Here is a 12,710-nt window from a genome sequence, read left to right on the forward strand (position 1 = left end):
CTTTCTATATACTATTTTAATCTCTCTCCCTATTGTCATTGCCCTTGACAAAGCTGACTTTGTCTGATTTTGGATTGCACTGTTTATCTTGGTTGTACTGCCTGTCAGTCCCTTAACGAACAGTGACAGTAATCTTCTGAACCAGGCTGAGGCCCAGTCAAGGGTGGCCAAACACATGTATCCCTTATCTCACTCTGGTTTCTGCTTGTCTGCCTTGGTCTGAGCTTGTTTGGAGAACTGTGGCGCATCTCTCGTCTCAGCCCAGGGAGGTCTGGGTGATTGCATGTTTTCTCAGAGACAGCTGGGCGCTTCACAGGGTGTGGCTCCCCGTCCCTGTCACCAGGATAATTCCCCTTCACATCTCCCGCCGCAGATGGACAATGGAGAGATTAATAATTCACAGTATGCGTGATGATCCTTCCTAGACTGGGCCATATTTACCTTTTGTTCAAAAACATCTTGATGAAGAGAGGCCTAGTGGTGAGCCAGGAGTTAGAAGTAGGGACACTGGATTACAAAAATGAATGACAGTCTTAAATTGTCAGCAATCAGCAGCTGCATAACCTGCTCAGTGTTCATCGTACTGGCTGATGTTTGGGTAGTGGACAAGCAGACATATTATTCACTCACCCTTATGTTCATGTGATTTCATGGGACGCAGAGGTGCTGTTCCTGTTTGTATTCATAATTAAGTTGCCATCCAGCCCGTATTTGGTACTGGGGAGAAGAAATCAGGGTGCACTGTGAAATACCCTTTCTGTCCTCTGGGGAGAGGGGAGGAAACGAGTGTCCTTTCTTGCTCTCTCTTGGTTATAGGCAGATGAAGCTGTGCCCATTAGCAGTGAGGCCAGGAGTCCTTGGAAGCCCCGTGCAGTCTGGTTTCCTTTCGTGTAAACAGCAGGCGCTGCCTCTGGGGGGCAGTGTTCTGAACGGGATGATGGGGCCTTGGGCTGCAGTGGCTCCAGTTGAAGAGCAGTGGCCTTGCATCTGTCTAGACCACGGGGCATCATCCCTCAGGATTAACTCTGGCTGTCTAAGTGCGTGACACATGTTGTGAAATGTAGTATTGAAATAACGTCAAAATATCACTTCCCCTTATCGATATCTCAGTATCTCACATAATACTATTTTCATAGTGCAACTGAACACATCTTCGAATGGTATAAATTCTAAAAGATTAAACAAGACGTTAGAAACATTAGAAAAGGGATTAAAGGGGCTTATCGGACTCTGCTATCACTGTAATCTGATGAAAGAACTCTACCTATAGGGACTTTCAACTATGCAGTTTTTTTTCAGATTTCCTTTATTTTTCCTAATATAGCTTATTAGCTTTTAGTCAGATTAGGTATAAATAAATAATTATCCTTTGTCTTAGAGGTGAAGTCATTCGATAGCTCCACAAAGCACACTTTTAATGTTAGTCACACCGTGTTTTCTTTCTAATGGAGGCCATAGAGAGAAGTGCCCTATTCATAGATGTAAGTGCATAAATCTAAAGCTCTGTGAACTAAATTGCTTACCATGTAACACTTTGATTTTCTCTGTCCATTAACAAGTCTCTTCAGAATATACACAGTTATTGGAAAACTACTGCTGCTGCTTATTTTGCTAAAATCAGGAATGCATCTTCTCTGGACTCTTCTCAAACTCAAGATGAGTAAGAGGAGGGCAGGCTGGCTTTGTAATCAGCACCAAATTCCTGTTAGAGAAAGGCCTGTGTGGAAACAGGGTTGGTGTGGAGAGAGATGTAGCGATAAAGTCACTGGGTCTCTTGTGGAGATGAGTAATAGCATTTCATCATATTAGTGTTGAACCCTCACCTAAAAGATCTGTTCTCTTTAGTTTCCAGGTAGAAAAATGAGTTTCTATAAAGTGAAAAATCTACATTAGAGATTTTGTAATATAAAGTGTATTTTAGGGTGTATTTTCTTCTATTAAGTTATGGTGATTTATTTTCTGTTCCATACTTTGAAATTAATGAGCTTGGAGAAAGTGGAACCTGTTTTTCAAGGTCATGTAGGATATATGTTTATAAATGTATTTCCAGTGATAATTGGTAATGAAAACATAGGTGTTTTGTAGCTTTCTTAGGGTTCCCATACAGGCAGCAAGGAATAGGAGCTTTTTTCCCTGAGGACATAAGAAGAAATAGGTATAAATTGTCAAAGGGCCTAGATCAGGCGAGAATAAGAACATCATTGTCATCATTGTTGGGAGCTGCTCTTACTTAGGGAAGTACCATCTCCTCTGAAGAATTTAAGAATTGTTTGAATGGAATCCATTTGAAATAGATAACAGCTGCATGTGAACTTGCGTGGGAATTCGTTTTCTAACATAAATTTCTGATATATATATGTACATATATATGTAAAATTTTGGTAAATTAACTGAGTTAAAAAAATAACTTTCACATACAGATGTCAAAATTTGAAAATGGTGATTGAAATCTGGGTCCCAGCTCTAAGGTACAAAGAACGTTTTTTGTTAGATTTTTACAGTTCTCTGATTTGGAACCAGTGAATTTAATCATGAGATTAGAAGAAATAATTAAAAGTTTAAACCTCAAAAAGAAACTGGACCTTCATTAATGAAATAACCAGTTGATTACGTGGTTCTCCAGTTGCCATGCATGTAAAAATACCCATTGAAGTAGCATAGAATGATTAGGCATGTCATCACTGCTGCCATCAGTATAGTTTTGTTATTAATGCAAGACTTGGATCCTTTGCTGAAAATGTTTTTGAGTTAATATTCCCCTGATAATTGCTTCAGGTATCTATTGTTGTATAACAAACCACCCCAAAACTTGGTGGCTGAAAGCAACAACTAAAAGCATTTCAGCATCTCTCACAGGTCTGTGGGTTATCTGGACTCAGCTGGGCAGCTCTTAGGATCTCTTTCACGTCATTGCATTTAGATGGCCTCTGGCACTGGAGTCCCCTCAAGGCTCCACTGGGCTGTTAGCAGAGCTGGGCTTCTCTCCTCCTCATGTGGCCTCAGGGCCTCTCCTTCCTACATGGCCTCTTCATAGCCTCACCAGTGGGGTAGCCAGACTTCCTACTTAGTGGTTTAGGGCTCACAAAAACAATCATTCCAAGAGGGAGGAAGCAGAACCTACCAGACCTTTTAAAGATGAGGCCTGGCCTGGCCTGTTCTAACTTCTACTGCTTTGTATTGGTTAATGCCTTAGAAACCTGATCACTTGCCAGGTGGGAGAGACTAGGATGGGGCTGGGTTCCTTGGGGACCATTTTTAGAGATGAACTACTATAATAATATGCCTTAAAATTCTTCTTTTTAGATTTTAACTATGTGCTGGTGAGTTTAAGCTTCAATTCTAGGGATGGTCAGTTGCACTAACCAGGGATTTCTACATGAAATGCAGCCAGCCAGCAGTCCATATGAAGGGCTATACTACAGAGGTTGCCACTAGAAGCAGCTTAGTTATTCAAATCTTGATGACAAACTAGGCCAGGCAGTTGGCTTTCTCTTGGCGGGGGAGGGACGTGAGGCCCACAGGGACAATGAGTCTTCCCTGGGCAGATGCTTGGTGTGATGGAGTCCCTCTTGTCAGTTCTGCCCACCCAGCCCAGTGTCCCCAGGTGGAGTAGGGGAGTCTTAGGCCCTTTGACTTGTTGATCATTGTTTGAGGCTGTGGGTAGGGGTGGAGCTCTCCCATGCATTCTGCCAGGCGGGTAGTACTGTATATAGTGAATGTCAGGGACCTTAGAGATCATCAAGTCTAATCGTTAACCTATGAGCTTAACCTCCTCTCACTTCCTCTAGCACATTCCTCAGCAAGCTAGAAACAGAACTCGGCCTTTTTCCATAAAGATCCAAAGGATTGCTTCTCCTTAAGAAACTGCCTTCTTGAGTAGGTAGGTATGCACGTGGTCGCCCAGATTTCCCCAGCCTCACTTTCACCGTGTTGTTGCAGAGCAAGCAAGTGAAAGCATTCACCAGCTGAAATGTTCCCTGAGAAAAGGCAATGTCACTGCCGGAGAAGATTCACTGGATCCTTCTTTTGGCACCAGCGGAGGAAATGAGGACACTGGGACGGCCTGGCACGAACTACAGCACAGCCATGCCGGTGAGTTGAGCGTAGCCCTAACCTGCGTGACCCACAATGAATTCTTTAAACTCATACAGTAATGACTCCAGCCCATCTCCACTCTATGGCTAGGATTTTATTCCTGGAACACAAATCAGCTTATATAATTTCCTTAATTAATTTTTTTCTTTGACCTCCCAATGCCTATACAGGCCAAAGTTCAAAATTCTTGGTATGTCATAGCAATATTTCCATAAGATGTCTCCAAGCTACCTTTCCAGCCTTACTTTTCTAGCCTCCTTCCAACCATCCACCTTGCAAGACATGTTCTAGTCAGACCAACCTACTGGCCGTGCTCCTATGCCTTTTTCCATGTGCCATGTCTTCTGGAATTTTTCTAACCTTTTTCTGCTCAGTGATCTCCTGTTCATCCTCACAGTGTTATCTCCTCTGTGAAAACAGGCACAATTAAAAAAAAAAAAAAAGACAGGCACCATTAGGTGCTTCCTGTTTTTATAGCACTATGTATGACTCCAGGTCTACATACAAACTCATATTATTTTATATCTATTAGTGTAGCACTCTTGCCCAGTGGATTCTTAGCTCTTCAGTGGGAGAGATTTTCTCACCTTTTCTTCGCATCCCCAGTTCCTGATGCATAATATGTGTTTAAACAATATTTGTTGGATGGATGGAAGGATGGGTGGGTGATGATAAACCATGGATCTCAAAAAAAGTTACTAAACCCAGTGCTTCCGCCCTGTAGTTAATCAACTCAAAGCTTTGTTGTACCAACAAGCGGTTAAGGAAAGTGAGGTATCTCCATCAAGAAGACGAAAAATTTCCCCTCCAGTAAGTATCACATTTGCAAACCAACAAAAGCATTATTTTCTAACTATGTTTTCACTTTACAGTGTCATTTTGGTAGTACATGTTGTAGACCAGTTCTGAGCAGGGCATTCTACTAGTGTAAAGTGTTAAAAGAAATCGTCTTCCCTCCGATTATTTTAGCTGTAGAAGAGAGAGTCCCAGAGGGACTCCCAGTTTTTAAATTTGTTATTCACTTGAAAAATGTGAGTGAGCAAATAGTTTGGAGAATTTACTTTGCAACTATGAGCAAATATAAAAAAGGAACAATGTATGGAAAAGATTAGCCATTTCTTTTTTAGAGGGTTATATCTGTATTTGATCTTTTTTGGAATTTACTTAATTATAATCCTAGCCATCCTTTGTAATGCTCTTTTATTGTGAATGTCAAAACCAAAGTATGTAATATTACTCTACATTTAAAAACACATGGTTATAAAATTGTGTGATACAAGAAGTTAGACTCCATTTCTTCTGAAGTTGTTTTTTATTGCCATTGCTTTGACGAAGAATATGTTTCCTGATTGAAGCAATGTGGTATGTTAGAGGCTAAGATGGGTGTAAGGAGCTGTGCGGGAAGGATTGGCCAGCTTTAAATGGCTGGAGTAGTAGTGAAGATAGACTTTTACCCATTGACACACACTTGGCATTGGACACTTGTCTAATGAATCCCTTCTTCAGGGAGTGGCGCTGCAATTTTAGCTGGTACTTCTCTTTCACGGAAGTTTCTTAAAGGGATTTGTCCCTTTATTTCAGCAGGGTTCAAACAGACAGCCCATCCCAAGCCAATTATAGGGACCCCAGCATTTGTCCATTTGCAGTGTGCTTTTATAACCACCTTCACTTCCCATCTTTAAAATGTTCATATCCCTGGATCTTATCTATTTGTGGAATTTATAGGATAGAGAAATAAATACTATTAGCTGCATGTGACCTAGTCTGTGTTTATATGACATCTGAATTGAGTATGGAAGTGATATTCATTGATTTTTTTCCCTAAATCCAAACATGCTTGGTTGTTGTTTTTTCCTTAGAGGTCATCAGAATGTGAGGAAACCAATATGCCTACTATACATAATCTCGTCCCTATCATCCATGATCAGTCCCAATACATTCATCATTTAGAGGCAGAAGTCAAGTTCTGCAAGGTAAGCTTCTCATTCAAAATTTAAACCTACCTAAATGAAAGTTTATGTTAATGATGCCTTGTATGAATTTTCTATTATTAGTCTTCATGTTTATAGCAACATGTTGACAATCACCACGCTTATGTGATTGGAAAGACTAATGTGTGTCAGGCTTAGGGATTATACCCTTGAGTATGTCATTTCTGATTGCTTAATTTCCCAGGATCCATAACTAAAGTATGCATAATATTTTGATAATATGATTTCGTGTTTCAGAATTTTTTCTTTCCACTCCATTTACTTTAGTCCAGCTGATGGCAGATGCTTTGGAATAGTAATCCCAATCATTCCCCCACATTTGTCAACCTATTGAAGCTGGTGTGCAGCAGGCAGGGACTTAAGCTATTAGACTAAGTCTGCCCCCTTGTCAGTATAAAGGTTCTCACCTTGACCTTGAATGATGAGAATGGCCCATGGGAGCACTGATAACAGTGATCAGGAAACCAAATGTGTTGCCTATGGCTGGAAACACTGAACAGTTATATTGCTTGACTCTCTGGAGTTTAGTAATGCTATTAATGCCATTGGAGCCAAAAGTATGATACTGTTTTAGTTTTTCTTTCTCTCTTTCATTTTTTATTATCAATGCATCAAATCATGTGATATTCTTATAGTAGTTACTGATAAATTTTTGTATCCTGTCCTTACCCCATTGAGTGTTGTCCGTGGTGTGGATTTTAGAGTATTAGAGGTGTGTGGTGGTGTCTCATTGTTTTAATTTTAATTATTCTCTGGTGACAGAGACTCCCAATCTGATAATTCCAACGTAATGAACTTTTTTCATCTGCTTATTTTTCATTTATATATCTTCTTTGGTGTATCTGCTGAGGTGTTTTGCTTGTTTTTTAATAGGGTTGTTTATTTTCTTATTGCTAAGTTTTAGGAGTTCCTTTTTATTTTGGATACGTCATTTATCAGACATGTCTTTTGCAATTCTTTTCTCCTTAGTCGAACATAATTCTTATCTTTGCTTCTCTATAGATACAATTCCCCCCAACCCCACCTTCTTTCTTTAAAGATTTCCCTTTTGTCTCTGATTTTCTGCAGTTTGATATGCTTTGCCTAGGTGTAGGCTTTTTGGTGTTTTCCTGCTTGGTGTTCTCTGAGCTTCCTGGACCTGTGATTTGGGGCCTGTCATTTATTTTAGAAAATTCTTGAGCATTATTGCTTCAAATATTTCTTCTCCTTGATCTCTTTCTTCTCTTTCTGGAATTCCCATCACACACATGTTACACCTTTTGTAATTGTCCCACAATTCTTGGATATTCTGTTCTCTCTCATTCTTTATTTCTCTTTGCATTTCCGTTTGGGAGGTTTCTACTGACAGTTCTTCAAGCTTGTTAATTCTTTTCTTGGATGTCTCCAGTCTACTAATGAGCCCATCAAGGCATTCTTCATTTCTATTACCATGCTTTTTATTTCTGGCATTTCCTTTTGATTCTTTCTTAGATGTTTCATTTCTCCTCTTACATTACTCATCCATTCTTGCATGTAGTCCACTTTTCCCACTACACTCTTTAGCATATTAATGATAATTATTTGGAACTCCCAATCTGATAATTCCAATATCTCTGCCATATCCAAATCTGGTTCTATGCTGGTTTAGTCTCTTTAAATTATGTTTTAAGTCTGTTAGTACACCTTGTAATTTCTTGTTGAATACTAGATATGATGTACTGTGTAAAAGAAACGGAAGGAAATAGACATTTAGTGTGAGGTATTATGTTTATTTGGCTAGGAGTTAGGCTGTGTTTACTGTTTGCTCTTGCTCTAGGTGTGAGAGGTAAAATTTCCTCTAGTGTCTTGGTTTTTGTCTCCCCTCTAGTCTTTGGGCTTCCCTTGGGAATTCTTCTAAAATATGGTGTAAGATGTGCAGTTATTTTAGTGCATCCCCTGTTATTATATAGGAGCCCTTTTGATGTGGTGATAGATTTGGGAGCATGGGAAGCATTCTCTAGTCCTGTGATTAGGTCTGTTTTCTAGTCTGCCTGTGCCCCCTTGGCCTTGACTTTCACAAGCGTTTGACAGTCTTCTTCTCCCTTTAAGTGAGACAGGAAGGCTAGAGGGAGCTAGAGATGGATATCTCTCTTCCCCCAGTTCAGTTAGGACCTGAAAAAAACCACAGTTACTTAGGCTCTGGTCAAATAGTTTCTCCCAAGGCAGGCCTAGTTAAGAAGAACAGAATGCTTTGGGCATATTTCAGAATGGCTGCTTCTCCTCTCCTGCTGGTGGAAGCATGAGGGGATGTTTCTCTAGTGTTTGCTATAAGAACCTGGTGTCCTAGAGATAAAACTCACAAAAGTGTAGGATTTTCCCCCTCCCCCAACACTGGGTCCCTCTAGAGTTAACTCTCAACCTTGTCTACAATGAGCATTTCATCAGTTACACATTCCATGTCCCTACCCCAGCACTCAATCCGCTGGAAGTTTCTGCTCATGGGCTTCAGCTCTGGTGGGTGGTGGTTCTCAGGAGCACCTGTCTGTCTCTCCAACATTGGGGATGAAAGTTTTTCTTGTGACTTCAGTTCTCTGATGACCCTAAGAAGAGTCATTGATTTTCCAACTTGTTCAGTCTTTTCTTGTTGTGAAGGTGGGAGTGAGATACTATGTGCCAGACCCAAAATTGGAAGTCTGCAATATTTTTTAAATTACAGCTTTCAATGACAGCTTTGGTTTTCTTTTCTGAATAAAATAATTGAATGAAATTTGCATAATAGTTTTTGGTTACACTAGTAATGAAGATTAAGTTAAGTATTGTACCATCAATATATCAATCATTTTTGGCATTTTTCAGAAAATGAGATGCCACTCAACAGCTATTCTAATTGTGACTTCTCTGTAATTCCTTATATTACACCCTGCAAGGCTAGTATAATACTCTTTAAGAGTTCTCCACCAAAGTATTTCATTCATAATTTCCCTCCATCTGGCTACCAGTTCATAGATAATCATTATAAAGTTCCAGGCCTTTTAATCGCAGAGACCTGTGTTTACTATTTAGTCCTATGTCAGTTTTCAACAAGATATCACTATTTGAGCATGAGTAATATATATCTTACCTTAGTTTTCAGCAGTTTACCTCATTCATAAAAGTCTTTTAGATAACCCCTTTAATTAAAGCCTTCTATAAGCCTTAATCCCTTGGAGAAAAAATTGTCAGAGACCACACACTTCTGTGAAAAGACCATTAGCAGGCCCTTGACTACACACCTCCAGCCTTCTCTTTGTTTGTTAACTAATTTTGTTTGCCTAAATATAATTATAGTACCTCAGAAAATGGATAGAGAGCATAACTCTTCCATGCTTTATACCATGTTGAATTGTCTTGTAGTCAACAAATAAAAACACTGCCTAAAAATGCTTAATGTATTTGGTATCCATTTCTGCTTTTTGCAGGAGGAACTCTCTGGAATGAAAAATAGGGTGCAGGTAGTTGTGCTTGACAATGAACGGCTCCAACAAGAGCTGAAAGCTCAAAGACAAGAGGAAGCGATGAGGGAACAAACACTTCTGGATGCATCTGTGAGCATTTTTTAAAACCACAATTGTATTTTTGTTTGAATGTTCCCTCCTGCCCCTCCCTAGCCTCCTGACCTGCTTCGATTTTCTCCTCATTGAAGTTTGGCAAAAGCACTCTGCTTATATTCGCTTGGGGCCTCAAACATTAAAATTCACTGGGGTGGGATGAATCCTCAAATGAAATGTTGCAGTGATGCCTAATATCTGCTCCAGCTTCCTCTCTGAGCATACTGTTTATGCTTTTTCCATATGGAAAGAGCTGGGCTGAAAGCAGGAAGCGTGTTATATGGGAAGTTTTTGTTAAATCCAGAAACTGTTCTAAGCTGTCACTTAGGTCTCTGTTATATTTCTCTAAATTTTTCTTGAGCTCTGAATTCCACTGAGTCCAATTGGCAGCGTGGCGAGGCAGAAAGAACACTGGCCTGAAGGTCCAAGAATCAGAATGGTCGTCTTCCCATTGTCTCCAATAAACCAGGTGTTCAGCAAATGCTGTAATTTTATAGGACTTTCACACATGGCTTAACCTCATGGGCCCTCTGTTTGCTTATTGGCAATTTGAGAAAATTCACCTATTATTAGCAGTTTTCAGTTTTTAATGTGAATAACAATCACTTTGGATACTTGTCAGAGCTCCATCCCCTGAGAGTCTGATTCAGTTGGTCTGGGTTGAGTCTTTGAGTAAAAAAACGTGAAAATTTAACAGGTTGAGTCTTTGAGTTAGAAATAGGAAATTTTAACAAGTTGCCTAAGTGATTCTAATTTAGAGGATCACAGTTAGAGCCACAGTGGATGAAATGATCTCTCTAATTCTCGCGATGGTATTTAAATCGTGTTTAAACTTAGTATCTCTTTATGACTTGTCAGAGATACTTGTCCCTTGAAAATGTTTTTCATTCTTGCAATGGGATGCAGTTAATCAGAGCTTGTTCTGCTTTTTGAGACAAATTCAGCTTTCCATGGGGAAGTTTTCATGCTTGCTTGTTGCAGCTTTGCTTTGCAAGGGCTTTTGGTGGTTTTGATGTAATTGTCATTAGTAAATTAGTTCTGTTAAGAAAAGATATGGCTTAATGTTTTACATAGATGTCCTCTAATTCTTGTTTGTGAAATTGTTGAGGTTTCATTTATAATGTGTTAGAATTTGCTCTTTAGAAGCAGCTGATTGTGTTAACTTTGAATAATGAAGAGACATGATTAGTATTTCAGTTTATTTTTCTCCAATTACATTTCAGTTTATGATCAGCAATTTTCTCTTCACTGTATGTCTTTTTCTAAATAATTCTATCATTATATTATTACTATCATTAGTTAAAAAGTCCATCTTAGTTGCATATTATTTTACCATCAATTTGAAGATGACACAACCATACAAAAACTACTTAGAAGTAGCTCATTTTAAAAGTAAATATACTCTTTTGCTTTTCTTCCAAATGTGTAGTCACTTAGCAAACGGTGACTCAGTTATTCAGAGGCTTCAGTATTTATACAATGGCAAAGAAGTGGGAGAAGGGGAAGTGAAGCGAGAAAGGAAATTAGGCAGACAAGTGAACCAGAGGGCAAGAGGAGTGAGTAATGCAGAGGGGGAAGGAAATGGTGCCGATAGCACACGTGCTTGGCCTTGGGAACAAAGGGGACTTGCTAAGGAAAACTGCAGCCTCCGTGAAAGAAAGAACCAGCTCCTGGAGAGGTTTTGCTTTTTCTACACATTCCCATGAGCTAGAATATAAGGCAAATGTTGCCATGGTTGTTGCAGATGTGTCAGGTGACCTTGGTATCGATTCAGTGTTAGCCGTCTGTGCTGTTCTGTCGTTCCACTATTGTCACCCCCACTTTGTACTTGTGTGGGTGAATCGAGGCATTTCAGCAACCCACGCAGGCTGCTCTATTAAGGAAAATGTGTGGAAATGCAAGTGAAACTTTTTAGAGTATCTTAAATATAAACAGCTCAAAAGAAAGTATCTTCTTTTTTTTCTGAACTCTTTTTAATGAGTCTATTGCCATACAAATGGTAGATCTTGTGAAAGCTCTTGGTGGATTTGAATATATAGATTTTCAGTGTTCCTTTAGGCCTTCTTTTGAAAAAGAATTTAAATTGTTATATAGCAGTAATTACTATTTATTGATGACTACATGGTTATGATGTTCCAAGCACTATCCCAAGCACTTTATTTACATTATATTATTTCACTTTTACATTAGCCACACAAGGCACTGTAATTATGTCTCTTTTCACATGAGTAACTTAAGGTACACAGTGGTTAAGTGACCAAAGTAACTGGTCTAATGTCACAAAGCTAGAAAATAGCAAAGCTAGGACTCAAACATCCACCCATCTAGCCTCCAATTATGCTACCTGTTTGCATAAATTAGTAATAGCTTGTCAATATTGACCCAACCATCTTTGTTTGCTGGGGATAAAAGAATCCCCTCGGAAGAGAAGAGCCTCCTCATAATCTCTGAGTTTTAACCTTGGGCTTGAATGGTAGCCTACGTGACCTTTAACCTTTAGTCTGTATGACCCAGAAGTCAAAGAAGCAAGCAGATTATTTTTAAAAACTGAAAAAGTTTAAAGAATATTTCATTTCCATGTTCACTTCTCATCACTTTTTCTTATAAAATTTCTCTTCATGGAGGGCTTTTTGTGAGAGTTCAAAAATTACAATAATATTAAAATAGGCTTGAAATTTCAGCTTGTGTACTCATTCAAAGATCTAGGAGATTTTTTTTAAGTAGCAAACTTCTGAGCCATTTCTTCCCATGTCTAGTCTCATCCCCTTCACTACCAACCTCTCCCCTCAATTAAGAAATGAAAGGTTTTCAGCGATCTTCAGGGATGTAACTGTAATTAGGTTTCTAAAACCTTGGTCAGATACCATTCAAGTTTTTAAGAGCTATCTGTGAAAGAACAAAGTGTCAATTAGCCCAGCACTCCCTTCCAAAGAAGGACAATGCTTACATCATAAGTTAGGGATCTAGGGTCTCCATGTTGTCTCCAGCTTCTCCATAGGAAATTAGTAGCACTCTCTCTATTGCTTTATGTTTACACTACAAGGCAACTTTGAATGCCATCCGGTCTTGGGAGGTTTGT

General features: G+C 39.3%; 1 protein-coding gene across 1 annotated transcript in view; it reads left to right on the plus strand.

Moving 5' to 3' along the window:
- Window positions 1-12,710, plus strand: part of SDCCAG8 (SHH signaling and ciliogenesis regulator SDCCAG8) — a 155,362-nt gene that overhangs the window by 6,230 nt on the left and 136,422 nt on the right. Inside the window, exons 2-5 of the mRNA XM_087828849.1 lie at window positions 3,940-4,092; window positions 4,820-4,905; window positions 5,955-6,068; window positions 9,503-9,628. Of these exons, the coding sequence (XP_087684975.1) occupies window positions 3,940-4,092; window positions 4,820-4,905; window positions 5,955-6,068; window positions 9,503-9,628 (479 nt within the window). The remainder of the gene's footprint in view (window positions 1-3,939; window positions 4,093-4,819; window positions 4,906-5,954; window positions 6,069-9,502; window positions 9,629-12,710) is intronic.

This window comes from Miniopterus natalensis, chromosome 21 (genome assembly GCF_054644295.1).
Source record: "Miniopterus natalensis isolate mMinNat1 chromosome 21, mMinNat1.hap1, whole genome shotgun sequence".
NCBI lineage: Eukaryota > Metazoa > Chordata > Mammalia > Chiroptera > Miniopteridae > Miniopterus > Miniopterus natalensis.